The following is a 12,658-nucleotide window of genomic DNA, read 5'->3' as shown; positions in this document are numbered from 1 at the left end:
AACGGCTCCTGCCCTGCTCCTGCATTCTGGACAACACTCCAGTGCAGGGAAGGCACACTTTGGGCCCCAGTCAAGTCAAGAAAGTCAAGAAAGTGAAAGCTGCTCAGTCGTGTCCAACTCTTTGAGACCCCATGGACTGTAGCCCACCAGGCTCCTCTGTCCATGGAAATCTCCAGGCCAGACTACTGGAGTGGGTAGCCATTCCCTTCTCCAGGGGATCTTCCCAACCCAGGGATCGAACCCAGGTCTCCCACATTGCAGGCCGATTCTATACCATCTGAGCCGCCAGGGTAGCCCCAGACCCACACAGGAAAAACAGATCCATCTGGAATTATATCCTAATCAAATGCACACTAATGTTATACCACGAGCCCTGACTCTAGACTCATCACAAAAACTTTTGTAAAAAAACAAAAAGTAGGGAACGCAATCTGCTGCAACTGTTTATTATATTCAGAAGTCTACAAATTTGAGCTTTTAAGAAAAATTCACAAAATACTCAGTTGAAACCACATATCTGGTTCATCAAATTTTGAATATATTTTACTGTGCTGAACAATATATTCTAATGCTGTCTAAAACACAGCCAAATTATTTTTCATTCATTTGTACACATTCTGCCATTTTTTGAAAACCAAAATTAAGATTAAAAAATATTAAGAAAACTATCCAATTACAACTACTGTTTTCCCATAAACTGAAATATTTTCTGTGGGTGTATCATCTCACCTTATTCATTTTTTACTTCCGTATACCATATCGATTTATAAATGCACTTAGGGAGTTCTCATCTTCCATTTCTCATAAATTCAAACAGTGACACCTTGTCAAAAGATTAATTTGCTTGGCAATGCATAAGCTTGGGCTGTTAAAAGCACTCACTGAAAATTATTTTTAAATTTATAGATCATATAAAACAAACGATTTCAAAGGGACAGACGTCTTTGGACATTATTTGAAATTACCTTAAGATGAGGAAGTATCGATGAATCAATCTATCAAATTAAACACCAGCTATTTTTGGTCTTTTATTTTTATTCTTTGTTCCCTTTTTAATGAAGTATGTGTTGTAAGTTTTGTTTCTCCAGGCCCTTCTCATATCAGCTGATTCGGGCAGCCTTTAGCCCATGAGTCTCACCGCAGTGAGACACCCTCCCCTTCCCCAGTGAAGAGAGGCCAAGGAGCCCTTGACTCCAGACCTCCTGCTCTTAGAAACAAAGAGTCCAAGGAAATAAAGCAGGGATGTGCATGGATGTGCCAGACAGAAGTAACACAAAACCGAAATTACAATGAAGCTTCTACTATATCAAAAATGAGAATTTCTCAAAAGAAATATTGAAAATCAGCCATGAATACATATATACCACGAGAAAAAGTAGCAAAACAATCTGCCCAAAGCCAGCTGGTCTTCACTGCAGCCTGTGATGTGGTCACTGGTTCACGAAAAAAGGAATTTCTCCAGGAAACACGCACCGAAAACATCGGTGTTAAGAACCGTAGCGATCCTGCAGAGAGAACCAACACGAGAGTCCATCAGCGTCAGCATCGGCTCCGCATTCTCAGCATCAGCGAAACAGATGCCTCGGTGACAGGGGCCCGCGGTCGAGGAAGCGGGAACCGGAGCCCCTGCGGGGCGCGAGGGGCCGTGAGGGGCGCGAGGCCGCGCGGGGGGACAGAGGCACACACATGGAGTCCGAGCCCTGAAATTCTGGGTCAGCTGAGTGGTGGGAATGATCATCTATAAAGAGGGATGCCACCTCCTTGGAAGGACTGATGTGGGCTCGGCTGACCTAAGGGACATGTAAGAGCTCTGGGAATTCTAACCAAAGCTTGTGCTGACAACAGCCGCTGGCCCAGGGCGGAGGGAGCCTCCACAGCAGGGGTGCCTCCCCAGCCTGGAAGACCCCCCTTAGAGGCATCAGGGTTCATGCCTATCAGGTCCTGCTCTCTGTGGCTGCGTTTCCTGTTCATAAGTGTCCTAAAATAACTTGATGTAAGCAGGAAGGTTCACAGAATAGCCTTCAGATAATCAGAGCTGGCCTTCAAGTGTTATACACAAGTGTGTTCCACCCTCGCCTCATTTAAAAGATTGAAACACACAATCTAAATACTCAACTTGGGGTATAGTTAAATAAATTACATGCATCTTTGCTCAACAGAATGTACTGAATAGCTTCCAAAGAATTTTGAATTGCATGCAAATGCTCATAACAAAACATCAGGAAGAAAAAGAGGATATAAAATCACATATACAATATAATCCTTTAACATTTTTAAACAGGTATGCATAGAAATCTAGAATTAGAATAAACCAAAATATTAATGAACGTTTTCCTTGGGAGGTGGGGTTATGGGCAATTTTTAACTTTGTTCTTATTTATTTTTGTTTTTTAACATAAGAGAAAAGTAGTAATGATCATGACAATTCCTGTAACAATTCCTCTGGAGTCATAAACTAGAAAATTTAAACAAATATGAAATTGTAAGTTCTGGTTTTCATGATGTCCTGGGTTACACTGTAGCAAACACATAAATCGAGAATATAAAATCTAATTTTCTAGCAATTAAAGAGTGGTCCAAATCTCATTTTCGAAACTACGAACCCACCATCAAACTCAGTTACCGGAGTCCCCATCTCACTGACCTGAATGGAAGTCATGACTCCGTTAGCAAAGACGGAGAGCTTTCCGGCAACCGACCTCACTCCCTGCTTGAACTGGGCCATGTCGGGAGCTGTGGGCAGCACACTGGTGAGGCTGTAGCTTCCTGCACACAGAGCAGATGCTGGCTTGTCACTCGTCACTCCACCGCAGCAACAGCGCAGCCAGCGTCCAGGGACTGCAGAGCTTGGGGGATGCGCCCCCCGCCCCCAATGCCCACGGGCAGCAGCTTGGTTAAGGGACAGGACCCGGGGGTGGGTTTCAGTGCCAGCCCCACCATGAACCAGCTGCAAGACCCCACAGTGAGAGAGGATGTGGCATTAGGTCTTAGGACCATCAGGGGCTCAAATACTGGCACTGACACTTCCAAGCTGTGTGTCTTTGGAGAGATTCCTTAGCCTCTCTGGGCCCCCGTTTCCTCCAGGCACTTAACACAAGATCTGACAGGTAAGAACTCGGTACGTGGCAGATGGGCGGACATCAGTAGGTTTTTCGGGCTCAGCATCAGTTCCCCCTCTGGTGAAAGCCCTCCTCCCTTCTTTGCGAGGTCTCTCCCCTGATCCCTCCTAAAACTACGTGTGGATACGTGACCCAGACCTGGCCAATCAGAGGGATTCCCATCTACTCAAGGGAGGGGACTGTCTGCTTGCTCTGGGGTTACTGGTGGGATAGCGAGCTGCTCTAGCTGTCTGTGGCCAGGGCTACCGGCCTCCCTCCCACCCCTCAAGGAGGAGGAGGAGGAAGCCTGTCTCAGAGCAACAAAAGGAGGCTCACCCGGGGAGGTGGCCAGACAGGGAAGGCTCCTGATGGTCAGCTCCCAGGCAGAGGCTGACCCCTCACCTTCACCGAGGCCCGGGTCAGCTGGGTCTCTCTGCTGCCTAGGTTTTGGTTCGTCCCAGCACAGACATGCACACGTGGCCACCAGCCTAAGTGACGCGCGTCCGAGTCATCAGCCATCAAGGGTCTCTGAGCCAACAAGTAGGCTTTGGTGGCGCGCTCTTGGCACTCAGCCACTCAGTTGAGATCGGGCGCTGGAGGGGCTCAGAGACTGAGTGACCCCAAACCTGGGGTCCCCCAGGGAGCCAGCCCAGCTGCCCTTGGCTCCACATGTGACCTGTCTACACCCGCCTGCCCCTTAAGCAGAAGCCAGGTATCTTGCCAGGAACTAAATGGAAGACACATGTTTACCTCCAGCACAGGGGCCACCGGGAGAGACCCTGTGTTTCCCACAGCACTGTTCCCACACTGACCACTGGGGGAGGGGCCCAGGGGCGGCCGCCTCCCCCTCTCTGCCTCCAGTTGATTTTTTAAAATTTGGTAGCCCTTTGCCAATGTCTTCCCATGTGGCTCAGCTGGTAAAGAATCTGCCTGCAATGCGGGAGACCTGGGTTCGATCCTTGGGTTGGGAAGATCCCCTGGAGAAGGGAAAGGCTACCTACTCCAATATTCTGGCCTGGAGAATTCCATGGACTGTATAGTCCATGGGGTCGCAAAGAGCTGGACACGACTGAGCAACTTGCACTCACTTCACTTGCCGATGACAGAGCAGCAGCCTAGCCCAGGGGCAGGACTTGGGTTCGAAACCCAGTGTGGTAGGGCTGCCAGCCTGTGGGATGAATCTTAGGAGAAGCAAAGAGCTCGTGCGAGACCTGGAGCGCAAAGGGCCCGAGTCACAGCCGCTTTCCAGAGGTCAGCGGAGGTGACCTTGGCACCAGAGCCTCCAGTTACAAGTTTCCTACTCAGCAGCGTTTAAAGGGGAGGGCGAGGCTGAGGTGGGAGGTTTAAGCTGGAACCAGAGCCCCTCGGGTGCACGGATTTCCCTTCGCTCAGGCTGTCGCGACTCTAGTTTGTGCAGCTGAACTGGCCAGTGACCCCACCGCACAGCTGTGACGTGTGACACACACGTTCAGCAAGTCGCCAAGCAAAACCTCCCAATGGCCAACCGAGGTCCGTGCTTTGGAGGCTGGCAGACCCCAAGAGGCCAGGTTCCTGGGTTCGGCGAGCCAGAGCCAGGACAGGGGAGGGTGGCTGAGGGGCCTCGCAGGAGCCTCAAGATCCGGGGACAACGGCAAACACGCCGGGGGTCCCCCTGTGATGCCGGGCAGGTGCGCACAGAGCCTGGACACAGGCGTCCACAGTGCCCTGGCAGTCCCACAGGGCCCTGTTCAGACTCAGATGATGGGAATCATTTCTGGAAAGAAATACCCTAGAGGGGCAAGCTGGGTTTGCAGTTTCTTTTGTTCCAGCACTGCTCTCACAAAGCTGCCTCTGCTCTGTCATCGGTGTGCTGAGTGGCGACCTCTGAGGCAGTGCCCGGGGATGGCAGGCCCCGGCTGACCCTGCTCTAGAGTGATCGCGGTGGCTGCTTGTGTGTGTCCCTCGTCCAGTCCCTCCAAGATCCTGGAAGGGAATGCCAGGGTTAAGCCACACCCCCAGGAAGTATTTTTGCTTCACCAGGAGGCATTTCCAGTCTGGGACTGTCTTCCCCTGAACTCTGAAGCGATTATAAAGTGACTGTGATCCACCCGCGTGCCGATACTTCACAGATGGGGAAACAGTCTAAGATAAGGAACACACAACACGCTCTTAAAACCAGTTTTTGCCCTTTGTTGAAATGCACTCTAAATAAAGGGGTAAATATTTAATGAGAGTTGTTCAATGCGCTCCCATTTAGAGTAGTTATTAAAGGCATCTGATGAGAGATGCAGAGATGAGAGGGGAGTCGTGGTCTGAACCATCTGGGGGGTCTGGAATGGAGAGGGGAGTAGGCCCTTGGCCACTGGGGAGGGGGTGGGGTCCCTGGGCGGCCTTGCATAACCCCAGAACACCCCCATGGTGACTTCGAGTCCTCAGGGCGGGAGTTGTCTTGGACCCACAAGGGCCAAGAAAATTAATGGACCTTTGTTCTCTGAAAGGGGACAGGAAGGTAAACACAGGTTGGCCAGAGCCCGCCTTCAACAATTGGAAAAGGCTGCTCATTTGATCTCTGAAGGCTTTTTTTTTTTAACAAACAATGTTTCAGAGTGAGACTTCCAGTAACTAAAATTACAAAAACACATACAGCTGGGGGTGATTTTCAAACCTGATAGGTTCTGTGGCTGCCCTGCCTCCGTGCCAGGGAGCCTGCAAGGAGGCAGGCCTGACCCATGGGCCAGCCGAGCACCCCTCTGCCGGGGGGTGGGGGGTGGGGCGGCTACACAAGGAAGTCTCCCGGAAGAGAGGCCGGGACACCGGAAGTTCACAGATGAGAACGCAGCTTCTCCTGCTGGAGGCCAGAGGGCGGCCCTGCTCTGCCTGTCTCCGGGTCGGTGCTTGGGGGGTGGACTTGGGGGACAGCTAGAACCCTCTCTCTCCCATCTCGCCACAGCACAGCATCCTGGCAGTGCCTGCTGCACCCCGAGGGCCTCAGTGGCTCTTGAGACGCCCCCAAACCCCATCGCAGAAGGCCTGAGGCACTGGGGTCTCCCGCCATGGCCTTCTCCCCCCATGGCCTTCTCTATGGCTGCAGGGCCGCCCGTGTGGGTCCCTCCCTGCCTGTGCCCAGCTCCTCCAGGGCTGGAAACGAGGGTGCAGGCAGTGCTGGGCCCCGAAGGCCTTGGAGAGCCCCCTCCCCTGGGCATTCCTGCTGACGAATGGGCTCCTGAAAGGACCTCGGAGGACCCTGCCCCTGGAAGGTTGGCTGTGACTCAAGAGGGACACTGGCCCTTTCCCTGCCCCCAAGGCCTGACTGAGCAGGACTGGAGCAGACTGACAGCTCAGGGTCAGAGGCCCAAGCAGAGGCGCGTGGTTCTCCATGTCCGTGACGGGCCTGTGCGTGGAGGCTCACTACCTGGGGTGCCCAGACATCTCCTCATCTGGGTCTGGACCCTCCTCTCCACCTCCCTGGTTCCAAAGTCCCATCTGTCTCCAGGGAAGGCCGAGGCTGGTGGAGTCACCTGTTCCATCTGCCCTGCCTACTCCTGGGGCCTGGGAGGGGCCCCTGGGGGCCTGCCGTGTCCAGATCCCAGGGGGATCCCACTGATCTCTGTCCCAGTGCTCAGGGGGCACTTGATAGTGTGGAAGGCAACCTGAAATACTCCAGGATTCACAGTTAGGGAGTGGGTCATGTCACACAAGAGCCCAGGGCTGTCCCCTCCAAGGCTGTAACACTGTACAAACTAGATCTCATGCTTATACTATGCTAGGAAACCCACCCATCCCCCCACACCCCCTGCTGCCATGGCAACACTTCAGGAAGACAACTTCCTGAAACTACAGGTAACTTTGGGGAGGTTGCTTAAATGTCATGACCTGACCTCTTCACATGCAAAGCCTGGAACAACAACTTCCACTCTGCCTCACTGACAGGGGCTGTGTGTGTGTGTGTGTGTCTGTGTGTGTGTGTGCTCAGTCCCTCAGTCGTGTCTGACTTCCTGCGACTCCCACAGCCTGCCAGGCTCCTCTGTCCATGAGATTTCCCAGGCAAGAATACTGGAGTGGATTGGATCCACTCCAGGGGAACTCCAGGGGATCTTCCTGACCCAGGGATCGAACCCATGAAATCTCTTGCATCTCCTACATCGGCAGGCAGGTTCTTTACAACTGCACCACCTGGGAAGCCCTGGGAGCATCAAATAACGGCTGCCAACAGTCTTGGAAAGGTAAGAAGTCCTATGCAGAGAAGATGGAGGCGCGATGGAGACCAGCCTCGTCGCCCACCCGCCTGCCCTGCCTATTACCTGCCGTCTGCTTCCTCTGCTCATCGAACAGGTCAGCTGAGCTGATGGAAGAACTTGCCGAAAGCCTCTCCAGCCGAGCCCTGGCTTCGTACTAGAGGAGAGCAGCAAGAAAAGGAAAATCAGGCTCCAAAATCATGAGCAATTCTGCAGAAAGGATCACTGAGGAGCTATCACGGCGCTGGGGTTCCGCAGTCACAAGTAGACAGATAAACGCCCAAAGCCATGGCCAAGGTCGGTCAGTGGGGGGAGCCCAGAGGGAGGGGGACAGTGACGGCTCTGTCGGGTGCTGCCGCCGCCCAGCTGCCAGGAGAGGCCGCTCCACGAGCCTCCCTCCCGACGGCCTTCTGTTATTTGCTAACTGCACTCGAGTGCTGTCCACTTTAAGACAAGGCCGCGTTTAGGGGGTGGAGAACAACCAGATGGCAGGTCTAAATACTCTCAAAATGCTGGTGGAATTTCTATCGCTACAAAATAAACTCAGTACACCTCAGGAAATAATTCTCCGCGTTATGCAAGAAGCCTAGTGATAACCCACATCACTAAGAATTTCATGTAAGCACACGACTACTCCACAAGGAGAAGGGACATTTCAGGTTCCCCATTTCCATTTGAGTCTTACTGTTTAGCCAGACTCCACTGAGATAAGCTCATTAACATCTCTGAGAAAAGAGGCAACAATCTCTCTTCTGAAAATAAATATACCTACCTTCGAGAAACAGCTATATACTACATTTAGCTATGGTTAAGAAAATTACTAAGGAAATTACAGGTGTATCAAAAATTCCTGAAATTTATTCAAAAGATATTGAATGGATGGCTATTCAAAACACTGGGAAAGGAATAAGAGGAAGATATAACACAGGCCCTACCTTTCCATCACTCTTCTAGCTGGAGCAGCCAAGTGGGACCACTAGGCAGAAAGACGTGGGTTCGAGTCCTGCCCTGGGGACAGGGGAACCTTGCAGCCTGAGTCCATCTCACTTAGTACTCAGTACCTCCTCCCACTCCTTGCATGCCCCTGGCTTCCTTTCTGCTCTGTGGGGACCACACAGAACCTCTCTGGACACTTACATCAGCTTTGGCTTGCCTTCCAAAGTACATATCTGAAGAAATGGCTTTGACGTTGCCAAACTTCTTCTGGGCCTCATCTGTATTTTCAGCTGGCTCATAGTCTGGCTTGCGGCGAGTGGTAGGTCTACAGTTAGAAACAGCCAAGGCAGGAATGACGTCAGCAAGGGGGTAGAGCAGGAGTTTTTCACATTATCCCCCAGAGAACACTGGTGTGTGTGCGTGTGTGTGTGTGTATGTAATTTGGTTGATTTTTGTTTTTATTTATTTGGCTGCACCAGGTCTTAGCTGCAGCATGCGAGATCTAGTTCCCCAACCAGGGATTGAACCCACACCCTCAGCAATGAAAGTGCAGAATCCTAACCACTGGATCACCAGGGAATTCCTGAGAATACTGGTTCTGACAATCACCCACAGATGAGCACGCCTTTGTGGGAGTCCAGGAGTCCAGCAGCAAGGTTCCAACACGCTGTTGGAGCAAAAAGAATCCAAGACTGGTTGCACCGAAGAGGTAAGAGGAAGAGTTTCACTCTGCTCATGCTATTCCTCCTCCCAGGCAGCGCTGCTCAGGGCCAGGCGGGGTCCACTCGGCCTGCCGTCTCTCCCGGGGCAAAGGCGTGAGGCGGGTGGCAGGGTGCCCAGTTTCCAAGGATGCCTAGGGCTTCCTCATCCACCCGGAACACTGAGGGGATCTACCTGGCTGAGGCGCTGGGAGGGGCTGCCAGGGCTGAGAACTCATCAAAGGCATGCGGATTCTACTAACCACTTCCTGGGCTCCACAGCAGGCCTGCTCACAAACCACTGGGTGCACTTTGCCTGTGGAGCCCCCAGTGGCCCATGGGGCCGCCAGGGCTGACCCACGAACCCTCCCTCCTGCACACGCCCTGGTAAGCGCGAGCCTGTGCAGACAGCCGGCGAGCATGTGCAGAGGGCCAGCCTGACTCTGGGCTGGCAGAAAGTGCACTGACTTCAACCTTCCAGGGCACCATCCTAGGGGAAGCAAGCAGGAGGCTCTTATCCCTGTGTGTGGGACGGAGAGAAGACAGGCCATCCTAAGACTTCACCCTCAAAAGGGTAAGCAGGGAGGAGAGAGTGCATCCATAGAAAAGGCCTGAGAACACCCCAGAGTCTCCAGCAGGGCCGACAGTTGATGTCATTTCTCATGCAAAGCTGAGCAGGAAAGACTGGAAGACGTGATTCCTCCTTCAAAGGCAAAGACAGCAACACGACTCCAAGGAACACGAAATGTGATACCACAAGAGGAAACAGTAATTTTCTAGTAACCGACCCCAAATAATTTTCTGACAAAGAATTCAAAATAATTGCTTTAAGGAAGCTGATCAACCTTCTAACTTCAAGCACAAGCTGGAATCAAGACTGCAGGGGTTTGGGCGGGTGGAGGGGGGTGGGAAATAACAATAACCTCAGATATGCAGATGACACCACTCTATGGCAGAAAGTGAAGAGGAACTAAAGAGCCTTTTGATGAAAGTGAAAGAGGAGAGTGAAAAAGCTGGCTTAAAGCTCAACACTCAGAAAACTAAGATCATAGCATCTGGTCCCATCACTTCATGGGAAATAGATAGGGAAACAGTGACAGACTTTATTTTCTTGGGTTATAAAATCACTGCAGATGGTGATTGCAGCCATGAAATTAAAAGATGCTTGCTTCTTGGAAGAAAAGCTAAGACCAACCTAGACAGCATATTAAAAATCAGAGACCTTACTTTACTAACAAAGGTCCATATAGCCAAAGGCTATGGTTTTTCCAGCAGTCACATATGGATGTGAGAATTAAAGCTGTGTGCCAAGAATTGATGCTTTTGAACTGTTGAGTTGGAGAGTCCCTTGGACTGAGAGGAGATCAAACCAGTCAATCCTAAAAGAAATCATCCCTGAATATTCACTGGAAGGACTGATGCTGAAGCTGAAGCTCCAATAATTTGGCCACTTGATGCAAAGAACTGACTCATTGGAAAAGACCCTGATTCTGGGAAAGATTGAAGGCAGAAGGAGAAGGGGATGACAGATGACGAGATGATTGGATGGCATCACCAACTCAATGGACATGAGTTTGAGCAAGCTCTGGGAGTTGGTGATGGACAGGGAGGCCTGACGTACTGCAGCCCATGGGGCCGCAGAATCAGACACAACTGAGTGATTCAACAACAACAACTATATATGTGTGTGTGTGTGTGTGTGTGTGTGTGTATCTGAATCACTTTGGTGTACACCAGAAACTAACACCACATCATAAATCAACTGTACTTCAATTAAAAAAAAAAGAAGGAAAGAATATCTTGAAACAAATGAAAATGGAAACACTTATGGGATACAGCAAAAACAATACTAAGAAGGAAGTTTAATGCCAACAGGTATATGAAAAGGTGATCAACATTAGTAATCATCAGGGAAAGGCAAATCAAAACCTCACACCTGTTAGAACAGCCATTGTCAAGAAGATATGAGATAGGTGTTGGTAAAGATTGGAGAACAGGGAAACTTGGTACACCAATGGTGGGAAAGGAAATTAGCACAGCCACACGGAAAACAGCACAGAAGTTCATCAGAAAGTTAAAATTGGAACTGCCATCTGCTCCCACTTCTGGATATAAATCTGAAGGAAACAAAGTCAGTAGCATGAAGAGATCTCTGCAGCCCATGTTCATGGCCAAGGTTTCCAGAGCAGTCAAGTCGTGGAAACAATCTGCATATCTGTCAGTGGGTGAATGGATAGAGAAAATATTATCCCACACACACAATGGGATAACATTCTGCTATAAAACAGAAGGAAATCCTGCCACTTAATGACAATAGGGATGAACCTGGGGGACATTACATGAAGTCAGACAGAGAAAGACAGATACTGCATGTTCTCACTTGTAGGTAGAATCTAAAATTTTTTTTAAAAAAAAGGTTGAACTCAAAGAAACAGAAACTAGAACAGTGGTTTCCAAGGAGGTGGGGGAAATGGGTAGACGCTGGTCAGAGGGTACAAACTCTTCATCATTTACAATAAGAAGAGTAAGTTCTAGTTAATAACCTGTAGTGTTACTTGAACTGTGGGAAGACAGTAGATCTGAAGTGTGCTCAGCACAAAGAACAAAAACAGCCAAAATAGGTTAAACTAATTTGAGGTAAGGCAAATGTATTTCTCATTTATAATGTAAGCACATGCCATTTTACTTTTTAAAAAGCCAACAGCAGTAATTCTGTAAAGGGATTTTAGGCCACTTTAAAAAGCCTGTAAATTCTATTTAGAAAAAAATGAATAAATATCCAAACCACACAACATTTGAAGGAATTCTGCTACTTAAAATAGGCCTGTAATTTGACTTCAGTTCCACGGATCAATCAGTAAATACTGAGTACGTTGTGACGCATGTAAAGCGCTGTTCCACGCCACACAGGATACAAACGACCAGGGTGGCAGTATATCCCAGTCACCGAGGACAATTCCAGGTCACACTTATTGTCCCAACATGCTAGGACTGTCCCCCTACACTCCCAGCAGTTCCCTGGTTTGGACGACACGTCATTCAGCCCTTCATTCATGATCACCAGAAGCTGGAGACAGTTCTTTGACAGGTAAATGGGTAAACAGACTCAACAATAAAGAGGGATGAACACAGCAACACACATGAGTCTCAAGCGCACTATGGACCGTTAAAGAAGTCTAACAAAGCCAGTTACTGCTCAACTCCAGGACACGACCTTCTGGGAAAGGCAAAGCTGTAAGTTCAGGAGACAGACCAGGATACAAAGAATATTCTTGAAATAGTACAACACATTCATTTACTAGGGTTAGAGAATGTCCCTGGAGACGCATGTCGAGTCACAATTTACAGTCCCACCCCTCTGGGGTCCATACCTGTCTGTATAGCCTGTGTTTTTCGGAATTGGGTCAGTGTCTTTGATGGTCTCTTTCTTCCAATAGGAATCTGAACTGTCATCCCAGCTAGAGAAAGAACTGCTCCTTAGCTCCGTGGGCTCGTCAAAGAACCTGTATGGGAGAGAGGAGAAGAGAGACTTTGGAGGACCTTACTGATGTCCACTCACATCGGGTACATGGGGACTGCACTTCCCAGACCCCTGCCTTGAAGCTGGGGGCGGCCATGTGCAACAGGAGCAGACACGAGGCAAATCACTCCCAAGGCCTTTCGGGTGCCCAGTCCTCTCTTCCCTCCCGAGTGGAAGGGGTCGTGTTTTCCA

The 12,658-nt window shown here is 50.0% G+C and overlaps 1 protein-coding gene across 1 annotated transcript in view; it reads right to left on the bottom strand.

Moving 5' to 3' along the window:
• Positions 1-432: 432 nt before the first annotated feature.
• Positions 433-12,658, bottom strand: part of ARFGAP3 (ADP ribosylation factor GTPase activating protein 3) — a 51,081-nt gene continuing 38,855 nt past the window's right edge. The window contains exons 12-16 of the mRNA XM_055566051.1: positions 12,318-12,449; positions 8,450-8,573; positions 7,379-7,469; positions 2,645-2,766; positions 433-1,505 (exon numbers count right to left, since the gene is read on the bottom strand). Coding sequence (XP_055422026.1) covers positions 1,488-1,505; positions 2,645-2,766; positions 7,379-7,469; positions 8,450-8,573; positions 12,318-12,449 — 487 coding nt within the window. The 3' untranslated portion in view covers positions 433-1,487. The remainder of the gene's footprint in view (positions 1,506-2,644; positions 2,767-7,378; positions 7,470-8,449; positions 8,574-12,317; positions 12,450-12,658) is intronic.

Source organism: Bubalus kerabau, chromosome 1, assembly GCF_029407905.1.
Source record: "Bubalus kerabau isolate K-KA32 ecotype Philippines breed swamp buffalo chromosome 1, PCC_UOA_SB_1v2, whole genome shotgun sequence".
In the NCBI taxonomy this organism is placed as follows: domain Eukaryota; kingdom Metazoa; phylum Chordata; class Mammalia; order Artiodactyla; family Bovidae; genus Bubalus; species Bubalus kerabau.
Note: the sequence above shows the minus strand (reverse complement) of the source record. Positions and strands in the feature narration are given on the sequence as shown.